Genomic DNA, 26,289 nt, shown 5'->3' with positions numbered 1-26,289 from the left:
CTGTCATGGAAAGAGCATGTTTTGTACACTCAGTGTCATTTTTACAAGCCCTGAATTAATTTCAATGTTCCTGAAATTTTGAAATGCGGTGTATTGACATTTAATTGTGCAACACAGCTTATTTAGAGAAAACATATTTCTAAAATGTAGATATACAGTACCAGTAAAATGTTTGGACACACCTACTCATTCAAGGGTTTTTCTTTATTTTTTTACTATTCTACATTGTAGACTAATAGTGAAGACATCAAAACTATGAAATAACACATATGGAATCATGTAGTAACCAAAAAAGTGTTAAACAAATCAAAATATATTTTATTTTTGAGATTGTTCAAAGTAGCCACCCTTTGCTTTGATGACAGCTTTGCACACTCTTGGCATTCTCTCAACCAACTTCACCTGGAAGGCATTTCAATTAACAGGTGTGCCTTGTTAAAAGTTAATTTGTGGAATTTATTTTCTTTTTAATGCGTTTGAGCCAATCAGTTGTGTTGTGACAAGGTAGGGGTGGTATACAGAAGATGGTCTATTACCAAATAGGACTAAGTCCATATTATGACAAGAACAGCTCAAATAAGCAAAGAGAAACGACAGTCCATCATTACTTCACAGTGTTTTACAATCGCTTACACACTAAAAGGTGTAGTTGAGTCACACTCAGTGAAACCATTAACTCATGTACCTAATCTTCAGACCAAGTCTGCAAAACTGCAAGCCCATTATCTGCTTTACACTCAGTTTGCAATTGTAAAACACTTTTTTCAAAACACTTAACACAGTTCTCTACATTAGACACATCATTCAAAACTAACAGGTCTTGTGCTTCGTTTGGAAAACACTGCCATTCAAAATGCCACACTCATTTACCGATTACCTACACCCAGTGCTCACGTGTGAAAGCACTTCTAGCTAATTTCTTCACCTAGAAGAAAGGCTTCAGGTTGACTTTCTTGGTGTGGACAACATTGAAGGCCAATTTTAGCGAGAGTTAAAGGAAGAGGAGAGAGAGTAAGAGGGGGACGAGGACAAGGAGGAGGCCTGTGGTGACATCGACGATGGGGCATGACAGGGCTGGATACGCCACTCCAGACGCTACTTCCCCTGCTGTTTAGCCAGAGAGAACATCGCTTGTGATGTTGATGAGGTGCTGTGGCCAGACCCAAATAGGTGACAGGATGCAGTCTAATTGTGTTTTTCTTTATAGTAACAACACTTTGCATTTCTGTTTATAGTGTAAATATATACTAAATAGGCATACATACTGTATATATTTGTGCACATACATGTATGTGTGAGTGCTATGACAAGCTGCCGTGGACTCCACTGCACACTGAACATGCAAAAGACACAGGATAGTAGTGCTTTACATTTGTCACATCTGTGTATAAGAGCTAATAATTTGGTTTGTGTGTAGAGTTTTGATGCAAAAACACAATTTTGAGAAGAGCTAAAATAGTTTTGAATTAAGTGTTTGGTTTTGCAAGAGATGTGTGACGTTTTGAGATTTTGTGTGTAGAGTCTAGAGAAAAGGAGCCATAGTTTCAGAAATCATGTGTAAGCAAATGTCAGAGTAGCCTAGTGGTTAGAGTGTTGGACTAGTAACCGGAAGGTTGCAAGTTCAAACCCCTGAGCTGACAAGGTACAAATCTGTCATTCTGTCCCTGAACAGGCAGTTAACCCACTGTTCCTAGGCCATCATTGAAAATAAAAAGTTCTTAAGTGACTTGCCTGGTTAAAAAATATATATTTTTAAAAACTGTAAGACATGAAGGTCAGTCAATCGGGACAATTTCATGAACTTTGAAAGTTTCTTCAAGTGCAGTCGCAAAAAAACATCAAGCGCTATGATGAAACTGTCTCATGAGGACAGCCACAGGAGTTCATTAGAGATACCAGCCTCAGAATTTGCAGCCCAGGCCTCCTGAGTGGCGCAGTGCTAGCTGATTTTGGGTTCAAGTCCAGGCTCTGTTGCAGCCGGCCGCGACTGGGGCCGTGGGGCGGTGCACAATTGGCCCAGCGTCTTCCAGGTTAGGGGAGGGCTTGGCCAGCATGGATGTCCTTGTCCCATCGCACACTAGCGACTCCTGTGGCGGTCGCCAGGTGTACGGTGTTTCCTCCGACACATTGGTGCGGCTGTCTTCCGGGTTAAGTGGGCATTGTGTCAAAAGAAGCAGTGCGGCTTTGTTGGGTTGTGTTTCCGAGGACGCACGGCTCTCGACCTTCGCCTCTCCCGAGTACGTATGGGAGATAAGACTGGATACCACGAAATTGGGTGTAAAAATAAATACTTGACAGAGTTCAAGAAACAAACACATCTCAACATCAACTGTTCAGAGAAGCCGGCGTGAATCAGGCCTTCATGGTCGAATTACTGCAAAGAAACCACTACTAAAGACACACTTAACCAGCATGGCTACCACAGCATTCTGCAGCAATACACCATCCCATCTGGTTTGCGCTTAGTCCCACTATCATATGTTTTTCAACAAGACAACGACCCAACACACCTCCAGGCTGTGTAAGGGCTACTTGACCAAGAAGGAGAGTGATGGAATGTTGCATCAGATGACCTGGCCTCCACAATCACCGACCTCAGCCTATTTTGGAACTCCTTCAAGACCTTTGGAAAAGCATTCCAGGTGAAGCTGGTTGAGAGACTGCCAAGAGTGTGCAAAGTTGTCATCAAGGCAAAGGGTGCCTACTTTGAAGAATCTTAAATATAAAATATATTTTGATTTGTTTAACACTTTTTTGGTTACTACATGATTCCATATGTGTTATTTCATAATTCTGATGTCTTCACTATTATTCTACAATGTAGAATATAGTAAACAAAGTTAAACCCTTCAATTAATAGGTGTGTCCAAACTTTTGACTGGTATAACGTGAATCGCCCGTAAATGAGAGAAATCTAGATATGATTTTTTAGGCCATTTTGCCCATCCCTGTTCTGACGCGTTGAGTTCCTATAAACCAGTCTCATATATATCTTCCTGATTGATTATGTCCACCTGATCATTACAAAAAATCTGAGTTACCTTAATGCATTACAATTTAGTAGATTATTTATGTGAAAATGTTACCATTACAATGTTACCATTACATTGTCTGCTTTCAACCTCTTTAGACACACAGAAATATTGGACTGACGCCTGATAATATGTATATGAAAATCAAATGTTCTCTTTCCACTTTTCTACCCAACTGGCCTTGAAGGTTCTTGCAACGTTTGCTGTGCTGGTGAATGACGTCAAAGGTGTGAATGATAGAAGTTTGGTGGCAGAGATAAAATGATGTGTCTTCTAATGTAGAAAGTATTTTTGGTCTGATGTAAAGATGACTGATTGCTGACCTTCTGATCAACCCCATAGACCAGAGTTTCCCAAACACGACAGAGCTGATTCAAATTGTCAAAGCTTGATGAATATTTGATTATTTGAATCAGCTGTGTAGTGTTAGGGCAAAACCAAAATGTGCACCCCTTGGGGTGCTGAGGACTGAGTTTAGGAAACGTTGCCATAGACTGATCTCATAGCTGAATACAAGTCCTTACAATAGCTAGGTTTCCATCCATTTGGCCACAGATGTTTTTTTTAATGCTAATATTCTAAAATCCGCATAAAAAATATTTGCGTGTTTTCCCACCAGAGGTGTTTCCATTAAGTTGACTTGTTGCGGATTGAAGGCTGTGCGCAATGACGTAATGTACATAAAAATAACCTTTGCATATTTCATTTCCATGTACTGAATAAAAAATACGTTTCCATCTGATTTTCAACTCTACTGATGGTTTTGACACTAAAAGTGTTGAGTTGTATAGTAAATGTGCACACTGGATTGGCAAATGTGCTCTAGCCAACAGTTTACAGGTACCGTGTGGGTATAGCCTACATGATGAGATTATTATGGACAAAAGAGCGAGATCATTTTTAGTTGTCAAATGGCAGCCAAGCATCGATCATCATGTCACCAGCATAAGACCCTCAATATTTATTGGAAAGGAGTTCCAAGCTCAATACCATGCACTTTCACCACCCTGGTGGCTGAGATAAAATTATTTATCTTATAATGTAGAAGTGGTGATAACTATTCTTGGTCTGATGTAAAGCTGACCTTCTGATCAACCCCATAAATATGCCCACGATGCGCTGCACATCAAGTTACAGCAAGCATTTCAAATGTGCTGCACGCCAAACGGCAGTGCATATTGCCATACACACATCCCTCCTCCCAGAACCACACACACACACACACATGTAAGCCAGTGTACTGTATCATATCATCAGTAATGGCAGTGACCGGATCTTCTACCAGACCGAATGTTTAAATGTGTTGTAGCACAAATGTCCATACGGTTCCAACCTAATTGCTGAAGCCTACAGAAAATCAAAAAGTTCTAAGGTAAAGGATTTCATTATAAATTACATCAGAAGGACAATAGGATACACAAGGGAGTATAAATGAGTATAAATGAATCAACATTTGAGTCACCTTTTTTAAGAAATGACAGCCTGATGCGCTCGCATTAGGGCTGGACAAACATGATTTACCCTATCTCTTTTTTCTTTTAATATGTTAAAATGCTATATACAGCATCCTATGTACAAAAGTACAAAATAAAAACAGTCCATTTGGGTCACAGATGTATGCAAGTTTTTTTTCTAAAAACAGTCTGTCTGGCCCGTGAATTTGTTGTGTTTTTTCAGTTTGACACCCCTGCCAAAGATCTTGTGATGAAACATTTTATGTTTGTGCTTTTCTAATAACCAATTTCTGTGTTCTATGTTTGTGCTTTTCGAATAACCAATGTTCATGCAAGTGACTGATTGAATGAATCCTCACTATCAGTATCTGCAATTTGGCAGTACACCCAGAACCTTGTTTTGAGAACGAAAGAATATCTCAGTTCCAAGGTCTCAGCTAAGAGAGGAGAAGCCTCGTAAGGTATTGGTCTGTCACATGCATGAACCAGTATTGGTCGGTCACATGCATGAACCAAAAGTTAATGATGAATTCATTATGAATAATAAGCTGAATCATGCAAATATAACTTGGCTGTGTAAGCAGTATATAAGAGAACTAATGGGACAACCCTGTCTATCAGGAGCCATTGTCCCCTTATCATGAATTGACAGAGGGTGTAGTTCACGTGTCAAACACAAGGCCCGCAGGCCAAATCCGCGCTGCACTACAGGTCCTAGCAAGCACTGCCAACAATGTGCGTCCCTAATGGCAGTGCATTGCCACACACACACACCCCTCCTCCCAGACCCACGCACACCTAACACACACATGAGCCAGCCAGCCAGTGCACTGTATTATATTATCACTAATTGCACGGTTCGAATCTTCTACTGGACCAAAAGTTTAAACCTTTTGTAGGCTAAATGTCGATCCCAAGTTTCGGTTCCAACGGGTCATTGCTTTACTAAAAATGTCATCTTTGTTGTAAAAAAGTAATTAGATAAAGGATTCACATGCAAGTATAAATTACTGCTAAAGGACACTGGGACCAATAATTATAATATACTATTTCTGGAAGAGAAACAATAGAGAAACAATAAAAGTAATAATTTGCAGACCACAAGTTGAACACCACTGGTTTATTGGACACACCACCATGATAGACCCAACTCAAACCAGCAACACAGTCCTTTAATAATCTCCCAAACTCTGAATAGCGTTTACAACTGCTGATATTAAAGCATTTACAGCTGCTGATAGGGTTGTCTTCTCCGTGTTTGCAAAGGGTCTAGGAGTGGGCTCCATAATGGGCTGAGTACCTGTGTATACCAAACCCTGGGACGTCTCCTGGAGTAAAATATGTGACAGTCGTAAATATAAAAACACAAATGTCAAGTCCTTTAATCTACAATGCATAGTTACACTCACACACACCAAAAAGTTACTCACTTGTTCCTGTTCTCCAAACCCATCTACATTTTCAAGGGGAAACCTGGAACCTTTTGGCCACTGAAATAATGTATTATAAATATTAATATTAGCCCATTCATCACTTATCAGTGTCGTTGTATTTTAAATAACACAACGTGGTAAACATAGCTCCTTTGACTAGGGTTAATCAACACCCATGAACCACTGATTTTTATTTGTATAAGAGTATGAATTCCCGTAACTGTGTGTTTACCCTGTTTCAGGAAGGCCATTGACACCAGACAAAGCAAATATTAAATATTAAACAACTCCAAATACACTTTGCTGTGTTCTCTAACAAAACCCATTGAACATTTTATGAGATGAAATTATGCCTTTATCCTCTCCATAATCCCAAATTATATAATTTATGACGTTTCCATTTTTGCAGTGTCCATTATGATCTTTACTGAAGTAGCTTGATGAATGAAGCAACTAAACATAGGAACTCGGTGTTCAAAAAGTGTTGACTCCATTCACTCCCGAGTTTATTTGATCAAAATGATCTAAGAGGATTATTGTATGAGAATTTATTCAAAACAGTCAAAAAAAAATCAAAGTTCTATAAGGAGTTCCTATAGGAGTTCTATCAGCCTATATTAGTATTCACTCAAAGAAAATTATTTCTTACCCGCTGTTTAGTTTGTTGAGGTTTAGGCAGAGCCAAGACAACAGCCAGGAGACTGAGTAGTATTATTCCTCTCATCTTCACTTTGTGCTTTATTCAGAGAGACCACAGCACTTTTCAGTTTTATAGCAATGGGGATGTCACATGGCCCATAGAGGGCGTGTTCAAAATGGGCTGTCAATTTTGACCCTTTACATCAATGATGGTGAAAGTGACTTCCACATCCAATAGTTCCATTGGACATAGCATAAGCACATTGGCATACACTGCCATCTTTCTATATTTTGGCTTTGTCCTTACATTTAAGTAGCCATCACAACTTAATCTCAGTTAATTGAATCACTGCCCCATGGAATAGTTCTGAGTTTGTAATGTCCCCCCTAAAATGATTACATTTATTTGATCATTTATCACAAATGACAGTGCAGATGATGATTCTGCACAGAGGAAAAATTACACTGAACAAAAATATAAAACGCAACATGTAAAGTGGGCCTCGGGATCTCGTCACGGTATCTCTGTGCATTCAAATTGCCATCGATAAAACACAATTGTGTTCGTTGTCCGTAGTTCATGCCTGCCCATACCATAACCCCACCACCACCATTGGGTATTCGTCCACACACGCAGTCTGTGGTTGTGAGGCCGGTTGGACGTGCTGACAAATTCTCTAAAACGACAAAGGCGGTTTATGGTAGAAAAATTAACATAATATTCTCTGGCAATAGTTCTGGTGGACATTCCTGCAGTCAACATGCTAATTACACGCTCCCTCAAAACATGAGACATCTGTGGTATTGTGTTGTGTGACAAAATTGCACATTTTTAGAGTGGCCTGCACAAGGTGCACCTGTGTAATGATCATGCTGTCTTTTTAATTGTTGGTACTTTTTACCCCCAATGTCGTAATATCCAATTGGTAGTTACAGTCTTGTTCCATCACTGCAACTCCCGTACGGACTCGGGACCGGCGAAGGTCCAGAGCAATAAATCCTCCGAAACACGACCCTGCCAAGCCGGACTGCTTCTTGACACACTGCTTGCTTAACCCGGAAGCCGTGTCAGTGTGCACTGCGCCTGGACCACTACAGGAGTCGCTAGAGCGCGATGGGACAAGGACATCCCTGCTGGCCAAGCCCTCCCCTATCCTGGACGACGCTAGGCCAATTGTGTGTCGCCTCATGGGTCTCCCGGTCACGGCCGGCTGCGACACGGCCCGGGATCGAACCCGGATCTGTAGTGATGCAGTGCCTAAGACCGCTGTGCCAAATATTCATGCTGTTTAATCAGCTTCTTGATATGCCACACCTCTCAGGTGGATGGATTATTTTGGCTAAGGAGAAGTGCTCACTAACAGGGATGTAAACAAATTTGTGCGCAACATTTTAGAAAAATACGCTTTTTGTGCGTATGGAAAACTTCTGAGGTCTTTTATTTCAGCTCATGAACCATGGGACCAACACTTTACATGTTGCGTTTATATTTTTGTTCAGTGTATTAAAGATGCACTATGCCAAAATCGCTCTGCCAATTCCTGGTTGCTCTAATCATAATAGTTAGCCTTCAGTTTATGTAACAAAACAAGTAGTCATTGTGTTGAGAATTATTGTACCATCTAAACTGCTGGGAAATATCTTTTCCATAATCAAAAACATTGTAGTTTCAGCTGTTTGAGGTTCGTGTACAGAACCGAAATGAAAAGATCCACAAACAAAACTTAAAACCAGGAAGCATAGAAATAGCGCACATAGAACATATCTAGCGCTTCTTAGACTTGCTTTCAATGAGAATGAAAAATCTATAAGAATGTTAAAGACTGTTAGAATCTTGACTAGAACCCCAAAATGTGATCATATCACTTCAGTGCTAGCCAGCGCTGGCTTCCTGTTAATAAGGCTAGGGCTGATTTCAAGGTTTTACAGCTAACCTAAAACATTTTTTACATGGGCTTGCTCCAACCTATCTCTCCCATTTGGTCCTGCCGTACATACCTACACGTACTCTACGGTCACAAGACTCAGGGCTCCTTATTGTCCCAGCTGGAGGCAGGGCTTTCTCCTATAGAGCTCCATTTTTATGGAATGGTCTGCCTATCCATGTGACAGACGCAGACTCAACCTTTAAGTCTTTACTGAAGACTCATCTCTTCAGTAGGTCCTATGATTGAGTGGTCTGGCTCAGGGGTGCGAAGGTGAACCGACACCCTTGCTGTCTTTGCCTGGCCGGCTCCCCTCTCTCCGCTGGGATTCAAGTTAATCATTAATATGTTGGATTCGTCTCAATCTCAACAAAAAATCTAAGTTAAATAGGACTAAATCAAACTTTATTAAAAAAAAGTGTCACGCCTGCTCCCGCTCTTCCCCCCTGGCGCTCCCCAGCATTGCGCACTCCTGCCTCCATCATTACGCACACCCGCCTTTCCACCGTCCCTCGCGTCAGCGATTATTGGACTCACCTGGACTCTATCACCTCTGTCATGACCTTCCCTATATGTCTGGTTCCCCGCTCTGTTCCCTGCTTCAGCATTGATTGTCGTATGTCCTTGTTTACACGTGTTCTGACGCTGTGCCTGTCTTGTTACCTGTATGTTCCTGATTAAATGTTGACTCCATGTACCTGCTTCTCATCTCCGGCGTCGGTCCTTACAATTAGATTTGATGTAGTGCTATTCTTTTAACTTAGATGTTTGGTTGAGATAGAGACATGAATTCCAACATATCAATTATTCATTTGTAGACAAACTGGAATTAAAGCCAGACTAAGTCAGTGGCACAGATGGATCTATCCAAGCAGAAGATACATCTCCTTTTATTAATTGTTGATATTTGGTTGTGTTGACAACCAAACACAATTCAATATTACTTTTGTAATACATTAAATAGCATAAAGTTAAGGCTGTCTTACAAATGAATGTAACATTCAACCTTCAAATGAGTAACAACATCCATGACCACATGTTTTATGTCTTCTTATGTAATTATATAAAGTGTGCATGTTCAAGGTTACTTTTAATGCAATCTCAACTGCAATCCAGGTCATTTGGTTCTGCTATTAGATGAAGCACAGTCATAATATCTGTTGTATAAACCAAAAAATCACACATTGTTTTTCCATTGGAATTTGGTTGTGCTTTTAGATGGTTGAAAGCATAGTGATGACATTGGAAATTCAACTAACTTTTGGCTGTCTTTTCGAGTGGGTGAATATAGGTTGCAATCTCTCATCGATCAACGTCTTAACCAAATATTACCCAATTATGCACATTTAAGTGATGTGGTGTGCCCAGTGGGGTGTGGAATTTCTGTGAAAATCAAATTTGCACTTCCACATGTGAAAAACGAACTCAGATGGTTGTAATTTTGCATCCCATGTTGTCACATTTATTTAGCATGAGATCATGTTTTTACATGTGTAGTTTCATGTTATCACATGTTGCTTTTACATGTTGTCACGCTATTACATTAACTTCACATGCGATCACATGCGATCACATTTGAAACACATGTTATCATTTCATTTCAGGTGAGTTTTTTTGTAAGGGAAATGTCCATGTGAGGAGGGAGAGAGCGGATGCATCACAGTCATAGGCAGGGGTCTGGTCTTGAAGCAATGATGACTGTTGTCCAGAGCCGTTACACAGTGCAAAGTCTGGTCTCTGTAGCCGGTAGGTAGCTAGCTACTCCTCAACCACCACTGATCACTTAGCACACACTTGGGTGATGCCCTGGCAGTGGAAGGCTCAGCGGTAGTCCAAAGTAGCCTTCCCGAGCATTTGCGCATACCTCTGCCATCTCTGCTTGTACCCTTGCTTTGGCCTTGTCCGCTCAACCTCAACATTCAAATCAAAACATAACATGCTACCCAGTTAGCTAGCTTGCCAAACCAACCATCCATCTGACTTGCTTGACAGATTTAAAATGCCATGGTGGCTTTAATATTTTATAATTATATACACTCAATGGACAGTTTTTTTAGGTACACATCTAGTACCGGATGAGACCCCCTGCAACCATGAAGGGATGCACCTGGTCAGCAACAATGTTCAGATACACGTTGCTCAATTGGTATCTAGGGAGTGAGCATGTGCCAGGAAAATGATTCCCCACACCATTACAACACCACCACCAGCCTGTACTGTTGACATCAGGCAGAATGGGGCCATGGACTCATGCTGCTTATGCCAAAGCCTGACTCTGCTATCAGCATGACACAACAAGAACCGGGATTCGATGGAACAGGCAATGTTTCTCCACCCCTTTATTTCCCAGTGTTGTTGATTGCGTACTCACTGGAACCCCTTCTTCTTGTTTTTAGCTGATAGGAGTGGAAACTGGTGTGGTCATCTGCTGCAATAGCCAATCCGTGACAAGGACTGACAAGTTGTACATTCTGAGATGCCTTTCTGCACACCACTGTTGTACTGCGCCATTAATTGCCTGTTGTGGCCCGCCTGTTAGCTTGCACGATTCTTGCCATTCTCCTTCGACCTCTCTCATCAACGAGCTGTTTTCACCCACAGAACTGTTTGTCGCACCATTTTCAGTAATCCATAGGCACTGTTGTACGTGAAAAGCCTAGCTGTTTCTGAGATACTGGAACCAGCGCACCTGGCAACGACGATCATACCACGCTCAAAGTCCCTTAGCTCACTAGTTTTTCCCATTCTAGCATTCACTCGAAACAGTAACTGAATGCCTTGATGCCTGTTTTATATAGCAAGCCACGTCCACGTGACTCACTGTCTGTAGGAGCGAACCATTTTCGTGAATGGGGTGGTGTACCTAATAAACTGGTCACTGAGTAGAACAAAAACAAAAAAAAACGTTTTACAGGAGTGATGCTGCCTTTATAGCGCCATAGGGCTTGACCAATGGTAGGGTGGGGTTGGCAAAATGGGTTACCTTTGAGCACTATCTCCTGAATGTTTTGGCATTCAGGTCCAAAAAGCTTTCTGACCACTTCCACCAAAGGCAAACATGTATGGAAAGTTTTGTTCAAATCAAATTGGAAGTGGTAAAAAAGGTGTTTTGAATTCATATAGAATGACCCTATTATTTCATATTCAGTCAGGGTTCCAGGTACAGTACATAGTTTAACAACATTTTCATTGATCATCGCATACTGTATATTATCATAACATTACTAAACATCAAGATAGTTATTATCATATCATAACCATTGTCATAATTCTCATGATTGTATAGGTTGCGAAAAGAAAATAACCTAGCCAGTCATCAAACCATATCATCAAGATGGCATTGCTTTTGAAGCTCTTTGAGACTCTTCTGTAAAGTTGTAATGGTTTTATTCAGGGCTTTCTTTCCCATGCGTTTGAGATGGACAAATGTAGCTGGCTCTACGCGACCGATGTTGCGGAATGTGGTTTCATCTTGACACTGCACTTACTTAATAGGTCTTAAAATGTCAGACAAACTTTGATTCACTACCTGGTTCAGCAGGTTTAGGAATATATTAATACCCACCTTAAAGCTGCAATTCAAAAAACAACAAAATGTGGTTCCCGTTCCATGTTTTAGTAAACAGCTGAGAGATGGGGCTAGAAGAATGTTGGCTAGCTCCTCTCAAATACCTAGGCAGCACTATAGATACAAAGACTGACATCCACACGATCGTTTTTAACATATTTGGAAGCTATTCAGTGCTTGTTTTCATTCTTGTTGTTTCTATACGACTGAGTAATAATACCTTATATTTTGGAATATGATAGCGTAAGATAGTTGTGCATTCATAAGTTGGGTCATTAATGAATTCCTGGGCATTTGCACCCTACACCTTTGTAACCATGAAAAACACTTTAAAATGACAAATAGTCACACATCATACATGTGTTTGTTTATATTGAACTGTTTATCAATGATAAAACACAATGCAAGTCATTTATACTGCAAAACTATAGGATTATGCATTGTTTAAAGAATTTGGCTAGTCTCAGTAGTAACATGTTTGGGGGATTTAGAGATATCTATTATTTTGAATGCTAGAAATTAAACCAAAGTATTTAATATATTTATATATAGTGCCTTCAGAAACTATTCACACCCATTGACTTTTTCCACATTTTGTTGTGTTATTAAGTGGGATTAAAATTGATTTACTTGTCATTGTTTGTCAAAGATCTACACAAAATACTTCAATGACAAAGGGAAGAAAAATTTAAATACATAATACATATTTTTTTTTAATGTAAAAAGTATGACAAACAAAACACTAATATATCTTCATTCGATAAGTATTCAACCCCCTGAGTCAATACATGTTAGTCACCTTTGGCAGTGATTACAGCTGTCAGTTTTTCTGGGTAAGTCTCTAAGAGCTTTCCACACCTGGATTGTGCAACGTTTGTTTGCCCAATACTTCTTTCAAAAATGATTCTTAAACCTCTGTCAAATTGGTTGTGGATCATTGCTTGACAATCATTTTCAGGTCTTGCCATAGATTTTCAAGCAGATTTGTCAAAACTGGAACTTAGCCATGCGAGAACATTCACTATCTTCTTGGCAAACTACTCCAGGTTAGATTTGACCTTGTGTTTTAGGTTATTGTTCTGCTGAAATGTGAATTAATTTCCCAGTGTCAGGTGGAAAGCAGACTGGACCAGGTTTTGCCTGTGCTTAGCTCCATTCAGTACATTTATATCCATAACATTATGCATCCACCACTATGCTTGCAAATATGGAGAGTGGTAGTAACGTGGTAGTAATGTGCTGTATTGTATTGGATGTGCTCAAAAATAAACATTTGTATTCAGGACAAAAAGTGAATTGCTTGCCAAATTTTTTGCAGTATTTCTTTAGTGCCTTGTTGCAAACAAGATGCATGTTTTGGAATACTTTTGTTTTGTACAGGCTTCCATTTTTACTCCTGAATGTATTTAGGCTTGCCATAACAAAGAGGTTGAATACTTATTGACTCGAGACATTTTCAGCTTTTAAATCCACTTTGACATTATGGGGTATTGTGTGACAAAAAAAGTTACATTTAATACATTTTCTAAGTTGTAACACAACAAAATGTGAAAAAAAGTCTAGGGGTATGAATACTTGCTGAAGGCCGTGGCGGAAGAATCAGAATTAGTTAGGTAACATAGATAATTAAGATGTCTTATCTGCATATGCTTATATGATATGCTTGTTATTAGAATGTATCCGTTCGGACTCTGGTGATGGCAGTTGCACTTCCTCCCTCAGCTGGGGCTCTGTCACCTGGGGCCCAGAGGGGAGAGGTCAGACTTGTCTTTCACATGTCCCTGGTGCTATGCAGAACATCATAAAGAGAAGAGGAGAGGAAGGGAACATTGTCTTCATATGTGAATGTGTCTTTACCTATTCTTAAACCATGTGAAGGGATGGCGTGATTGATGGGGAACCAATTAGTTGTCTCTACAATGTCTGTGCGCCAGTCATTCCCTCCTTTGGCCTTGGGGGAGATAAGGTTTGAGACAACAGATGTGTGGGGTAGTGTTGTGGGTAGTGTCTGGAACCATTGTATGACATCTCTGATGTTGCACCTATCCTGGGATAGTGTATGACCTAGAGGCTCACTCCCCTCAGTGAACTTGTCCAGGCGTGTGGTCAAGAAGAGGTTTTACTTGAGATGCGAGTATCTGGAGTTGACAATTGATTTATGCCATAGAATGAGTTGGTGTTTTTGTGCTATAAAGTACCAGGAATGAGATGGGAGCCTCATCTTAGGGGCCAAACTGAACGATAAGAACAGAATTTCTAGCAAATGCTATCTGGCTGCAGGATACTCCATTCTCATTTATCAAGTCTCACCTTGTGACCCGTTCCACACATATGTTGTTTGTTATGTAGACTAGGGGGTGGATCTTTGCTATAAAAGATTTCAGTAGCCTTTGTGTCGTGGCTCTCAAAGAATCATCTGAGGGTGGTTCGTCGACCAGCCACCGCTATTACAGAGCTCTCACTAATAAAGATTCAGTTGAAGTATAACTCTGACTTGTGTGATAAGTCTGTCTCTCCTCATTTGATAATACAGAAATTAACCACCACAAGGTACTGTAGATCAATAATAATTTTGTTAACCAATATAACATGTGCCCCTCAGGTTTTTGTAATTGGTGTGAACACCTTGGAAATTACATTAAGGGAAAAATTATTAATCATGTATTATTTTTAAAGGGTTAATGACCTTGGATTTTCAAATCTGTGGCCTCAATTTCAGAAATTCCTCATTGATCTAAAATGTATCCTTGGTGTTGCCATCACTGGTGTTACTACTCCTACTGGTGGCAGACTTAATTATCACAATAAGCTGCCATATTAGTTTATTTAGAATGGGAAAATGTACCTAAATACAGTACATTTAAATAAATACATTTTCCACCCAAAATAAAAATGTTCAACAATCAATGAGTAAGTTATATGAATTGAAATGACCATTGAACAGATTCCAAGATTGCGGAGTGTACTTTTTTACCAAGAGCATACTTGAGTGGTATGTCCTCTTATTAGTCTCTTCCATCTAACTCATTTTACACAAGGGGCATTGTTTCTTGTTCTTAGTCATTGTGAATACTTATTCTGTGAGTTCGCAGATGTCTTTTCAGACTTGATGCTAACTTCAAGTGAGTTCCACACAAATGACATTGAACTCCCTCCCCTGTATGAACCTTCATATGCGCAGTCAGGCTTCCCTTCAGACTGAAGCATTTGCCACATTCATTGCAGCGATGTGGTTTCTCCTCTGTGTGAGTCATCATATGCTTTGTAAGGGTTCCCTTGTCACTGAAGCATTTGCCACATTCTTTGCACCGGAATGGTTTCTCCCCTGTATGAGTCCTCATATGCAATATCAGGCTTGCCTTTATGCTGAATGATTTTTCACACTCTTTGCACGGATAGGATTTCTCCCCAGTGTGATTTTGCTGATGGAGTTTCAGACTTCCTTTTGTTGTCAAGCATTTTCCACACAAATCACATTTAAAAGCCGGCCCTGTATGAGTACCCATATGATTTTTCAGGTTATTCTTGTGATTGAAACATTTGCCACATATGGTACAGCAATGTTGTCCCTCCTCCGTGTGAGTCTTCATGTGGCGGATCAGGTAGCAGTTCAGGACGAAACCTTGTCCACATATGTCACACATGTATGGTCTCTCTTCACTATGCCTATTTTTCCCATGCATTTGTAGGCCACGCCTTGTCACAAAGCATTTTCCGCAAACGTCACATGTCAGATTAGGCAACTCACTAGTTTCTTTCCTTGGCCGTCCTCTTGGTCTCTCGTCAAGATGGCGATTTTGTCGATGCCTTTTCAGACTACGTGCTGTCGCCAAGCATTTTCCACACACATCACATTTCAGGTCAGGCAACTCACGGTTTCCTTTCTTTGGCCGTGCTTTCGGTCTCTCTTCACCGTGCACATTTTGTTGATGCCTTCTCAGACCACCCGCTGTCGCAAAGCATTTTCCGCACAAGTCACAGTTCAGATCAGGCAACTCCCTGGCTTCTTTCCTTGGCCGTCCTCTTCCTCTCTTTGATTTAAGAGGAGTTAACCGTGACAGTCGTATTCTATTCTCCACTTCATCCTCTTTTACATGATCACTTTCGTCGTTGTCACTCTCTGGATTTACTTCAGATGGGGGCTGATATTCACTGGTTGAGTCGGACTCTCTGTAGCGCTCACCATCAAATTCTGTTTGGTTCTCTACAGTTGTAATGTTGATAGAGTTCCATATAGACTCTTCGGCATCAGACTCCACGGGCCCCAAACTGGCGCTCCATTCCTGCTCATAGTGCTGTTGCTCAGGGTTAACAACCTCTCCAGTGAGAGTGAGCTGCTGGAGGTCTGGAGGGAAGGAGAAAGGAAGACATTTAAATGAAAACACAAATAGGACTACTATACGCATACGATGGGGCTTCAAAGTCTGGATCATCCAATTCATTAAAAACACGTCATTTAAGATATATCTAAAAATTATATTCGGATTTGTGAATTAATTTACTTATAGCTGATGCATATTACTTGAAGTTCTCAAAAAGTTGCAAAAATTGTCATGTGAACTACAACTCCCACAAGTTTTGTTCGTATGCTGGATTACACGTCACACTTGAGTCGCTTGAGCTGAACACTCACATGTAAGGACCACCGCTGGTAAGAATATACTATAAGAACATACTATACAGATCATTTCTGTGTTTTATAGTATGCATTTATCGGATGCAATATTTGTCAATCTTTAGGGCGTTTTTGATTTTACCCACACTAACGTGACCTAAGAGGTGACTGAAATAGGGAACAGCTTTGCAAAGAAGTGACTGAAATAGGAAACAACTTATTTTTTTTTCCTTATTTTTTTATTACAAAAAACACAAGGAAGGGGTAACATTAAAGTATTAGAACATGAAGGACAATCAATACAGCATCAAGACACTATCAAACATGCATCAGTCTTTGCACAACAGAGGCATCCTTATGTGTGAGGGTGCGTGTGCAAGATAGTGATATAAAATATATGTCAGTTTCCTTTTCATGATCACAATCTTGTGAAACCCGAACCCTCCAAGATCCCCCCCACAGTTCTCCAATAGCTGTCCAATAGCTCACCCATTCGAGACCCCTGCCACAGTCCCCCCCCCCCCCCCCAAAAAAATACAACTAATTCCATTCCCCACCCCCAAAAGCCCCCAATGCACCAACAACCAAGAGAATGAACTAAAGAGAAAAAAGGAAAAGACAGAAGAAAACAACAATGCAAAAAAAAATAATTAAGCAAAGGACATCAAGGACAACTGAAATCATAACAGCAATGCCTACTTTATGTTTGTGTGCATGTCTGGCAATTACATGTATTTATTTGAATGAGAGTGTGTGTATATGCATGTGTTCAAACACCTGCACGGCATCAGCCTCAGGCAATCCGGCATTAGTTGTAAAAATACTGCCACTTAGTGTCATTCAAATGTACTTTTTGATGTTTTATTATGACTTTTTTTTCCTCCTTTATCTCTTGACCATCATTCTCTCTCTCACACAGCAACTCCACTCCCATTGTCTCCAATTCCACATCCCAACCCTCAGCTTCTCTCAGCCCATCCCATCATTCTCTCTCTCACACAGCAACTCCACTCCCATTGTCTCCAATTCCACATCCCAACCCTCAGCTTCCCTCAGCCCATCCCATCATTCTCTCTCTCACACAGCCACTCCACTCCCACTTGTCTCCAATTCCACATCCCAACCCTCAGCCCATCCCATCATTCTCTCTCTCACATAGCCACTCCACTCCCACTTGTCTCCAATTCCACATCCCAACCCTCAGCTTCCCTCAGCCCGTCCCATCATTCTCTCTCTCACACAGCCACTCCACTCCCACATACCAACCCTCAGCCCATCCCATCCATCTCTGCTGGCCACTCACTTCGTGTTTCTACACAACACATATCTTTCAACTATGCTATGATGTTTAACGTACAATTTCAATCTATCTAATCGAATCTACAGATTGCGTGTTGAAGATAAATACTTTTACTAAGAGTATTAGCATATTAGTTATTGACTGACCCGGTCTCTCCAGATCTCCTAACAGTACTATTTCTAGGGTTCAGCCATTCCTGAACCTGAGACCAGAAACAGGCTATGAGAAAAAAAATCCAGGAAATCACATTGTAGGATTTTTAATGAATTTATTTGCAAATTATGGTGGAAAATAAGTATTTGGTCACCTACAAACAAGCAAGATTTCTGTCTCTCACAGACCTGTAACTTCTTCTTTAAGAGGCTCCTCTGTCCTCCACTCGTTACCTGTATTAATGGCACCTGTTTGAACTTGTTATCAGTATAAAAGACACCTGTCCACAACCTCAAACAGTCACACTCCAAACTCCACTATGGCCAAGACCAAAGAGCTGTCAAAGGACACCAGAAACAAAATTGTAGACCTGCACCAGGCTGGGAAGACTGAATCTGCAATAGGTAAGCAGCTTGGTTTGAAGAAATCTACTGGTGGGAGCAATTATTAGGAAATGGAAGACATACAAGACCACTGATAATCTCCCTCGGTCTGGGGCTCCACGCAAGATCTCACCCCGTGCGGTCAAAATTATCACAAGCAAAAATCCCAGAACCACACGGGGGGACCTAGTGAATGACCTGCAGAGAGCTGGGACCAAAGTAACAAAGCCTACCATCAGTAACACACTCCACCGCCAGGGACTCAAATCTGCAGTGCCAGACGTGTCCCCCTGCTTAAGCCAGTACATGTCCAGGCCTGTCTGAAATTTGCTAGAGAGCATTTGGATGATCCAGAAGAAGATTGGGAGAATGTCATATGGTCAGATAAAACCAAAATATAACTTTTTGGTAAAAACTCAACTCGTCGTGTTTGGAGGACAAAGAATGCTGAGTTGCATCCAAAGAACACCATACCTACTGTGAAGCATGGGGGTGGAAACATCATGCTTTGGGGCTGTTTTTCTGCAAAGGGACCAGGACGACTGATCCGTGTAAAGGAAAGAATGAATGGGGCCATGTATCGTGAAATTTTGAGTGAAAACCTCCTTCCATCAGCAAGGGCATTGAAGATGAAACGTGGCTGGGTCTTTCAGCATGACAATGATCCCAAACACACCGCCCGGGCAATGAAGGAGTGGCTTCGTTAGAAGCATTTCAAGGTCCTGGAGTGGCCTAGCCAGTCTCCAGATCTCAACCCCATAGAAAATCTTTGGAGAGAGTTGAAAGTCTGTGTTGCCCAGCAACAGCCCCAAAACATCACTGCTCTAGAGGAGATCTGCATGGAGGAATGGGCCAAAATACCAGCAACAATGTGTGAAAACCTTGTGAAGCCTTACAGAAAACGTTTGACCTCTGTCATTGCCAACAAAGGGTATATAACAAAGTATTGAGATAAACTTTTGTTATTGACCAAATACTTATTTTCCACCATAATTTGCAAATAAATTCATAAAAAGTCCTACAATGTGATTTTTTCTCTCATTTTGTCTGTCATAGTTGAAGTGTACCTATGATGAAAATTACAGGGCTCTCATCTTTTTAAGTGGGAGAACTTGCACAATTGGTGGCTGACTAAATACTTTTTTTGCCCCACTGTAGGTAGCCATATTCCTTGGGTATTGTGACAACCCTCCCATTCTGTCTGCCGTATTCTCTCTTTGTTCTTGTTTCCTTATTAGGATGCTGGTGGGCGGAGTTGGGAGGGTCGTCAGCTACATCGGAAACACCTGGGCCCGGTGTCTCCCAGGATACACCACTTCCCCATTCATTCCCCATTCATGGAGGAGACTCTCTCCATGCAGACACCGTTACAGATTGTGTTGTGTATCTTGGTGGCCTTTTGATTGTTTGCTTTGGCACCTCCAACACCCTGCATTATCACATTCATGCAAAAGACTCACTTACACTACTGATTACTTATTACACACACCATTGTATATTGTACTTAGTTTACTTTATTCAATAAATATATGTTTTGTTACTCCTTATCTCCACGTTGTCTCCCTTTTGTTACGGGCTTTGAGCCGGTTCGTGACAAGTGGGAGCTCATCCGGGATATTTGAACGTATTGTTTTGGGAGACCGTGGTGGTACGTGTTTGGTTTGCATATTTTGTTTGAGTTTGATAGGCTCAGTATTGGTTGCCTTTGTTGTTTGGTTTGTGTGCAGCTTTGGAGAGAGTATAATGGTTAGTTTCCAGGCCCTGCCTAGCCTGGAAACTCTTGTTCTACTTTCTGTTGGGACGTCAGTCTGAGATGAGTAATCGGCTGTGTACCTCGGTGGGATATTTGGGTAGGGTAGTGGAACTTGCTACCCGGAACTATAGCCTTTTTCCCCTGATAGGGTTAGAGACGTGTTTCATTTTTTGGAATATGTTGGGCATGGTTAATCTTTGTTATTTTTGTGTGGTGTCTGTGGACTGAGCAGTTGTCTCGGGGGCACATCCGTGGCTTGGTGGAATTTGCCAGCATGCTGGGGAGTTTTTCCTTGCCAGCGGGCTACAGTGCGTAAATTCCCACCGCAAATCCGCACGAAGACTAGGGTTGAGTTTTTGTAGGTTTTGGGGAAGCTCCAAGTATCTCATCTCTCTTCTGTGGTGCTCAGGGTGATTGTCATTTCTCGGGTTGTGGTCTGGTGTGCTCAGCAGAGGGGAAGAGTGAGAATTGTTTGTGTGTGACTATGGCGTCTTATGTAGATGAGTTCATTCGCTTTCCATCAGAGGAATTGTTAGAATTAGGTACTAAAGAACAGCTGGTGAAGGTCACTGAACACTACAAGGTTGAAATTAGTGATAAACGTCTAAAGAATTTTATTAGGTGGATATTGAAGGCCAATCTGATGGAGAGGGGTATTTTTGAAGTTACCACTGGGCCAGCCTCTGCTGAGGACTCGCCGTTTCCCCATAACGTTACAATGGCCATTCCATCGGTTAGTCCTAGTAGTCTTCTTTTTGAACAGCAGAAAGAACTGCTTCTGTTACAGCTGGAGCATGATCGTGAGAAGCTAGAGCATGATCGGCAGCATGATCGTGAGAAGCTAGAGCATGATCGTGAGAAGCTACAGCATGATCGTGTAAAGTATGAAAAGGAATTGGCATTTAAACAAGATATGGAGCGTGCTAAAATCAAGTTGCAACAAGAACGGATAGAGTTAGTTAGGGAAGGAAAGATCTCAGGGGAGAGTTTGTTCTGGGAAGGTGATCCAGATTTACCTAGGGGTCGTTCCTCTTTTGGTCGTGCCCCAGACACATTTGATATTGTTGGGAACTTACGGTTATTGCCTCAGTTTCATGAAAAGGACCCTGAGACATTCTTTTCGTTGTTTGAACATGTTGCTGATGCTAGGAGTTGGCCTGATTCTGACCACACTTTAATGTCGCAGTGTGTGCTGACTGGTAAAGCGCAGGAAGCATATTCGGCTCTTAGTGTACACTACAGTGGTTAAAACAGCTGTGTTACAGATTTATGGATTGGTCCCTGAGGCTTACCGCCAACGATTTAGAACTTTAAAAAGGGATGATAAACAGACTCATGTTGAGTTTGCGCGACAATTATCTTTACAGTTTCATCGCTGGTGTTCCGCCTCTGCAGTTGTGACTTTCCAAGGGCTGTGTGATCTAATTATGTTAGAGCAATGTAAGGATACAATTCCTGATCGTATTGCCACGTATATTAACGAACAGAAAGTAAAGAATGTCGCTGAAGCTGCGGTTTTGGCGGACGAGTATGTGTTGACTCACAAAAGTGTCTTTGCAGAGCCCCGTATTCGGAAAGAGTGGGGGCGCTCGGATAGATTTGGGCTTCGCTCACCCACTTTGGTTCACTTCGCTCACTTTGGTTCACGGGCAGAGTTCTATTCAACTAGGGTTGAGCCTTGATAAAATGCAATCGTGTTCATTGTCTGTAGAATATGCCAGCCCATTCTTAACTGACTTGCCTTGTAAATAAAGGTAAAAAAAAAAATACAATACAAACATAGGACATCACTACACGTCTATATTCACTGTAGAAACATAAAATAACATTAAAAATAAATCACAAGAATTGACTTTCGAAAGTTAAAGTACCTAAAATGAACAAAATAAAGGCCAGGAGTTACAGTTGTACAAATCTATGATAGAGTTGTAAGAATACAGTTTTTTTTTTGTTATTGACTAATTCTAGGGATTTTATTAAATATTAGATTTCAAGTGGAAATATATTGCATTTGGGGACAGATTTCAAATATTTGTTTTTGTGTATATAACATTTACCAAAGAGATTGAAGAAATTAACGGCCAGTGAAAGTGCAGGGCGCCAAATTCAAAAAATCAAAAATCCAAATTAAAAATCCAAATTAAAAATCCTCAAGCATACAAGTATTTTACACCATTTTAAAGATACTATTCTCATTAATCCAGCCACCGTGTCTGATTTCAAAAAGGATTTACAGCGAAAGCACCACAAACGAGGTCACCACCAAGCCACAGAAAAAAACGGCAATTTTTCCAGCCAAAGAGAGGAGTCACAAAAGGCAGAAATAGAAATCAAATTAATCACTAACCTTTGATCTCCATCAGATGACACTCATTGGACTTCATGTTACACAACACATGTATGTTTTGTTTGAATAAGTTCATATTTATATAAAAAAATCTGAGTTTACATTGGCGAGTTACGTTCAGTAGTTCTAAAACATGCGTTGATATTGCAGAGAGCCACATCAAATTACAGAAATACTCATAATAAACATTGATAAAGATACGACTATTATACATGGAACTTAAGATAAACTTCTCCTTAACTCGCTCCAAAATAACTTCACAGTCACACTCATAAAACATGTGTATAATAGTTTCCCCTACCTTATCACAGAAAAGGCATATGTCCTCTAAATCCATGAATTTAGACAACAAGTTAGGGGAAAGGGGATACCTAGTCAGTTGTGCAACTTCAACTGAAATGTGTTGAATGTGAAATGTCTCTGAATCAGAGAGGGTGCTGCCTTAAATCGACCTCCACATCTTCAGCGCCCAGGGAACAGTGGGTTAACTGCCTTGCCCAGATTTTTACCTTGTCAGCTCACGGATTCGATCCAGCAACCTTTCAGTTACTGGCCCAAAGCTCCAAGTTGGCTACCTGCCGCCACCCAAGTTATTGTAAGGGTATGTTTTGTGCAAGATTTTTGTGAATTTCTTTTACTTTATTTGATATACAAAATTTGTGAGGGAGCAACCAAGCTTTCTGCCATTCAATTTCAATAATATATGCGCTCCAGAAGAATTTCATTAATTAAGTCCTGAAGGTGTTGCTTTGCATATAGAATTCAATTCTTTATACATTATTACATTTGAACTTACTCAACCGGTTGTCTGTGAGGTAGAAATTTGAGACAAAATATCCAAAGGAAAGTATTATTTACCCAACTGTTTAGAGCGCTGGTACTGCCTTTGAAATTTCTAATGCCTGGCATATGCGCAAAACCATGTAAACACCTGCAAGACTTCAGTTAGTAAGCATGCATCGCATAAGTACATTGCATGTACTTACGTCTTTTGCATGTGCCTTAGATAATGAACAAACACATCTTGATTTATACATACAGAGACCAGCGTTTTTGAAGTCGGTTGAACCTATTTGAATCTAATTTAAAATACTAAAGAAATCCCCATCAAAATCCGTCAGTTTAAGCTAGAGCTGTTTTTTGTTGTTGCATTAGATGCATCTCTGATTTAGAGCAGTTTGCTGATGAAAAGTGCCAATAGAAAGGTGCAGCAAGCTCATTGATTATGTTCACATGCAAACTAATAATTCAATATTAAACTGATTATGGCAGTAGGCCGAGTATGGCATTAGTCATGGTCATTTCTCTGTAAAAGGACACATGAGCACCAACGTTAACCTGTTCATAGGATCATGTCAAATTGTCTGTCACATGAAAGCTAAGAGTCTATTTTTTTAAATCATAGTTGGGTCTCCTGCTACTGTTCTCCCTTCCACTGGCATACTGTTATGTTAAGCCGATAACTATTTTTTTCTCTTATTTGAAAGTCAATGTAAGATTGTGAAAAGTCTGGACAACGCCTCCCTCTAGCCTCTCTCTCTCTCCTATTAATGTCACCTCTCACAGCTCTTACTGACACCTACCCATGAGCCCTCTCTCTTTCCATTTACTGTAACCAGCATCCTTACCCACTGAGCACAGTTGACACTGGACATCGAAAAATAGTCTAAATTTGGTCAGTCTGCCCTGGTTTCAGCGTCCACAGACATCTTTTTTTTTCTCTCTCGATCTGGACCAGCCCTGATTTCAGTGTCAACAGACATCTGGACTGGCCTTCATTTGGTCCAAACATAGACGTCCGGACTGGACCAAATCTGAATCAATCATAGACGTCTATGTTTCACACGTTTGGACATTACAGTACAGTAGAGCACAGTGAAGAGAAGTAGAGTATAGTTCAGTACAGTACACAGTAGAGCACTCTAGTTGAGTACACTATAATGTGCTAAACTATACTGTACTCTACTATGTGACATTCGTATCCATAATTATGCATTTCTGTGTAGAATAGATCAGGGACCAATGATGAAATTATCTTACCGGGTGTTAATCCACTTCACTTAAACTTCGAAATCAATGGTGTGTGTTTGGCATACATTTTAAGTGAAAAATCTAAGTCTCAGAGCAATTCCGTAACCGTGGAATTGCCCTCATGTAAACACCTTACTCTGCTTATCTTAATCGGCGTAAAGTCATAATTAGAAGTAAGTATACGCATATTATCAGGTTTTCTGAGCAATCTTTCAAATGATTGGGACCAGCTGAATTGGAGTTACAGAGGTGTGCATGCGACAGCAGCGCAAGCCTCCCTCTTATGATTTGCCAAGTAAAAAAGGTTAAATAAAAAAATAATATAGAAAATAAATGTGCAAGTGAAGTGAGTTCAGAAAAACTTAAAAGTATGCATCGTAGAGAAGTTTTCAAACAAACAAACTTTATGTCCAAATTCAATCACATGGGCTTCCCAAAAATAACATGGTCACAGTGGTAGAACGATTATTTTGATTTTGTCCATTCATCAAAATCCCTGTTTTCAGATGTGTCCATGTAAACAAGATTAGGGAAATCGTTCTGCTAACACTTTATTTTAAATGTCTATAATATATGCCATTTATACATGTGTAAACCATGTATTAATCATTACGCTCACATTAATAAACCATTTACTAATCATCAGTAAAGTATTGTTGCAGTCCCTAATCTAAAGTGAGTGCTATTATTACTTCATAAATACTTTCTAAATCTTTTCGAGTGACAAGTGTAATGTCTCACAAAAAGATGGGCATGCCATTGGTAGACATTCCTGCAGTATCTTACTATAACATTAACAAATATGGGACGAATGATTAATAAAGTGTTAATATTATTCTCGCAAAGCATGTAGCCCTAAACGTTGAAATCAAACTATTATATTAAACGGACTATTCACAATAATGGCATCATTGAGTGCATGTAACCGTACTCAGTAGGCTGGTTTCCATTGACCCAGGGTAATTCGACAAAAAGCAATGTCGCAACAGGTATATTGTTAACTAACAGATTTAGGAGACATTTTCTGAAGATCGACAACAACAAAAAAGTTTCCGTTGGACAGGGGTGGATTTTTCTTTTTGTCGAACTTTCTTTATTGCGGCCAATGATGGAAGCAGTGTTTTTCGAATAAATTATGATTGCCGAATACTTTTTTAAAAAGGTTGTATTAGGCGACAATGTAAAATGAATGTCAAATAGAGACGTCACATACCTGCTAATCTACGCAACTTTATCTCTGGCTTGAAAACCAAATCCAGCAGTCTTCGTAGACGTGCATTCGCTCGTTTCAAACGGTAGATTTCTTCCTGGTACTCTGCGATCGTTTTTTTAACTACCACGGATATCTCCAAAGGAACTGCTGTTAATGTTTCGTTGAGAAACACATTGTTCTGTTGTAGTTTAGACATTTTTGGGAGAAAATGGATGGCTGGAGAAAAAAAATGTAGTTATTTTGCTGACATTACTACGGATCCGTGCTCGAGAAACAGGAAATGTCTTACAGAATGACTTCTTCTTAAATTTGTTTGGCGGATGGCAACCAACTGAAAGGTGCCTACTGCCTACACCCCCACCTACTGTACTGGAGTGTGAATCCGGTCACCCCATACATAAAATAACACAGTGCTGTAGGTATTTGAATTTAAAGGCAATGTT

General features: G+C 40.4%; 1 protein-coding gene and 1 long non-coding RNA gene across 2 annotated transcripts; both read right to left on the bottom strand.

The window, feature by feature from the left end:
* Window positions 1-5,591: 5,591 nt before the first annotated feature.
* LOC110535658 lies at window positions 5,592-6,720 on the bottom strand. The gene is made up of 3 exons (XR_002475288.2): window positions 6,569-6,720; window positions 5,917-5,976; window positions 5,592-5,814 (listed from the first exon to the last, which is right to left on the bottom strand). It is a non-coding gene; the product is annotated as an uncharacterized LOC110535658 (long non-coding RNA).
* Window positions 6,721-9,922: 3,202 nt separating this feature from the next.
* Window positions 9,923-26,131, bottom strand: LOC110535657 (zinc finger protein OZF). Its single transcript, XM_021620788.2, has 2 exons — window positions 25,847-26,131; window positions 9,923-16,396 (listed from the first exon to the last, which is right to left on the bottom strand). Exons 1-2 carry the CDS (start codon window positions 26,040-26,042, stop codon window positions 15,108-15,110), a joined length of 1,485 nt encoding a protein of 494 aa, XP_021476463.1. The 5' UTR covers window positions 26,043-26,131; the 3' UTR covers window positions 9,923-15,107.
* Window positions 26,132-26,289: the final 158 nt, after the last annotated feature.

Source organism: Oncorhynchus mykiss, chromosome 11, assembly GCF_013265735.2.
Source record: "Oncorhynchus mykiss isolate Arlee chromosome 11, USDA_OmykA_1.1, whole genome shotgun sequence".
In the NCBI taxonomy this organism is placed as follows: Eukaryota; Metazoa; Chordata; class Actinopteri; order Salmoniformes; family Salmonidae; genus Oncorhynchus; species Oncorhynchus mykiss.
This window is presented reverse-complemented; position numbering and strand designations above follow the sequence as displayed.

Bases quoted from the DNA above. Each gene is read 5' to 3' on its own strand.
- LOC110535657 (XM_021620788.2), bottom strand. From the start codon at position 26,042: ATGTCTAAACTACAACAGAACAATGTGTTTCTCAACGAAACATTAACA. The intron at 16,397-25,846 runs GTATGTGACGTC...CCTTCCCTCCAG, and splicing joins AAAGTTGCGTAGATTAGCAG to ACCTCCAGCAGCTCACTCTC.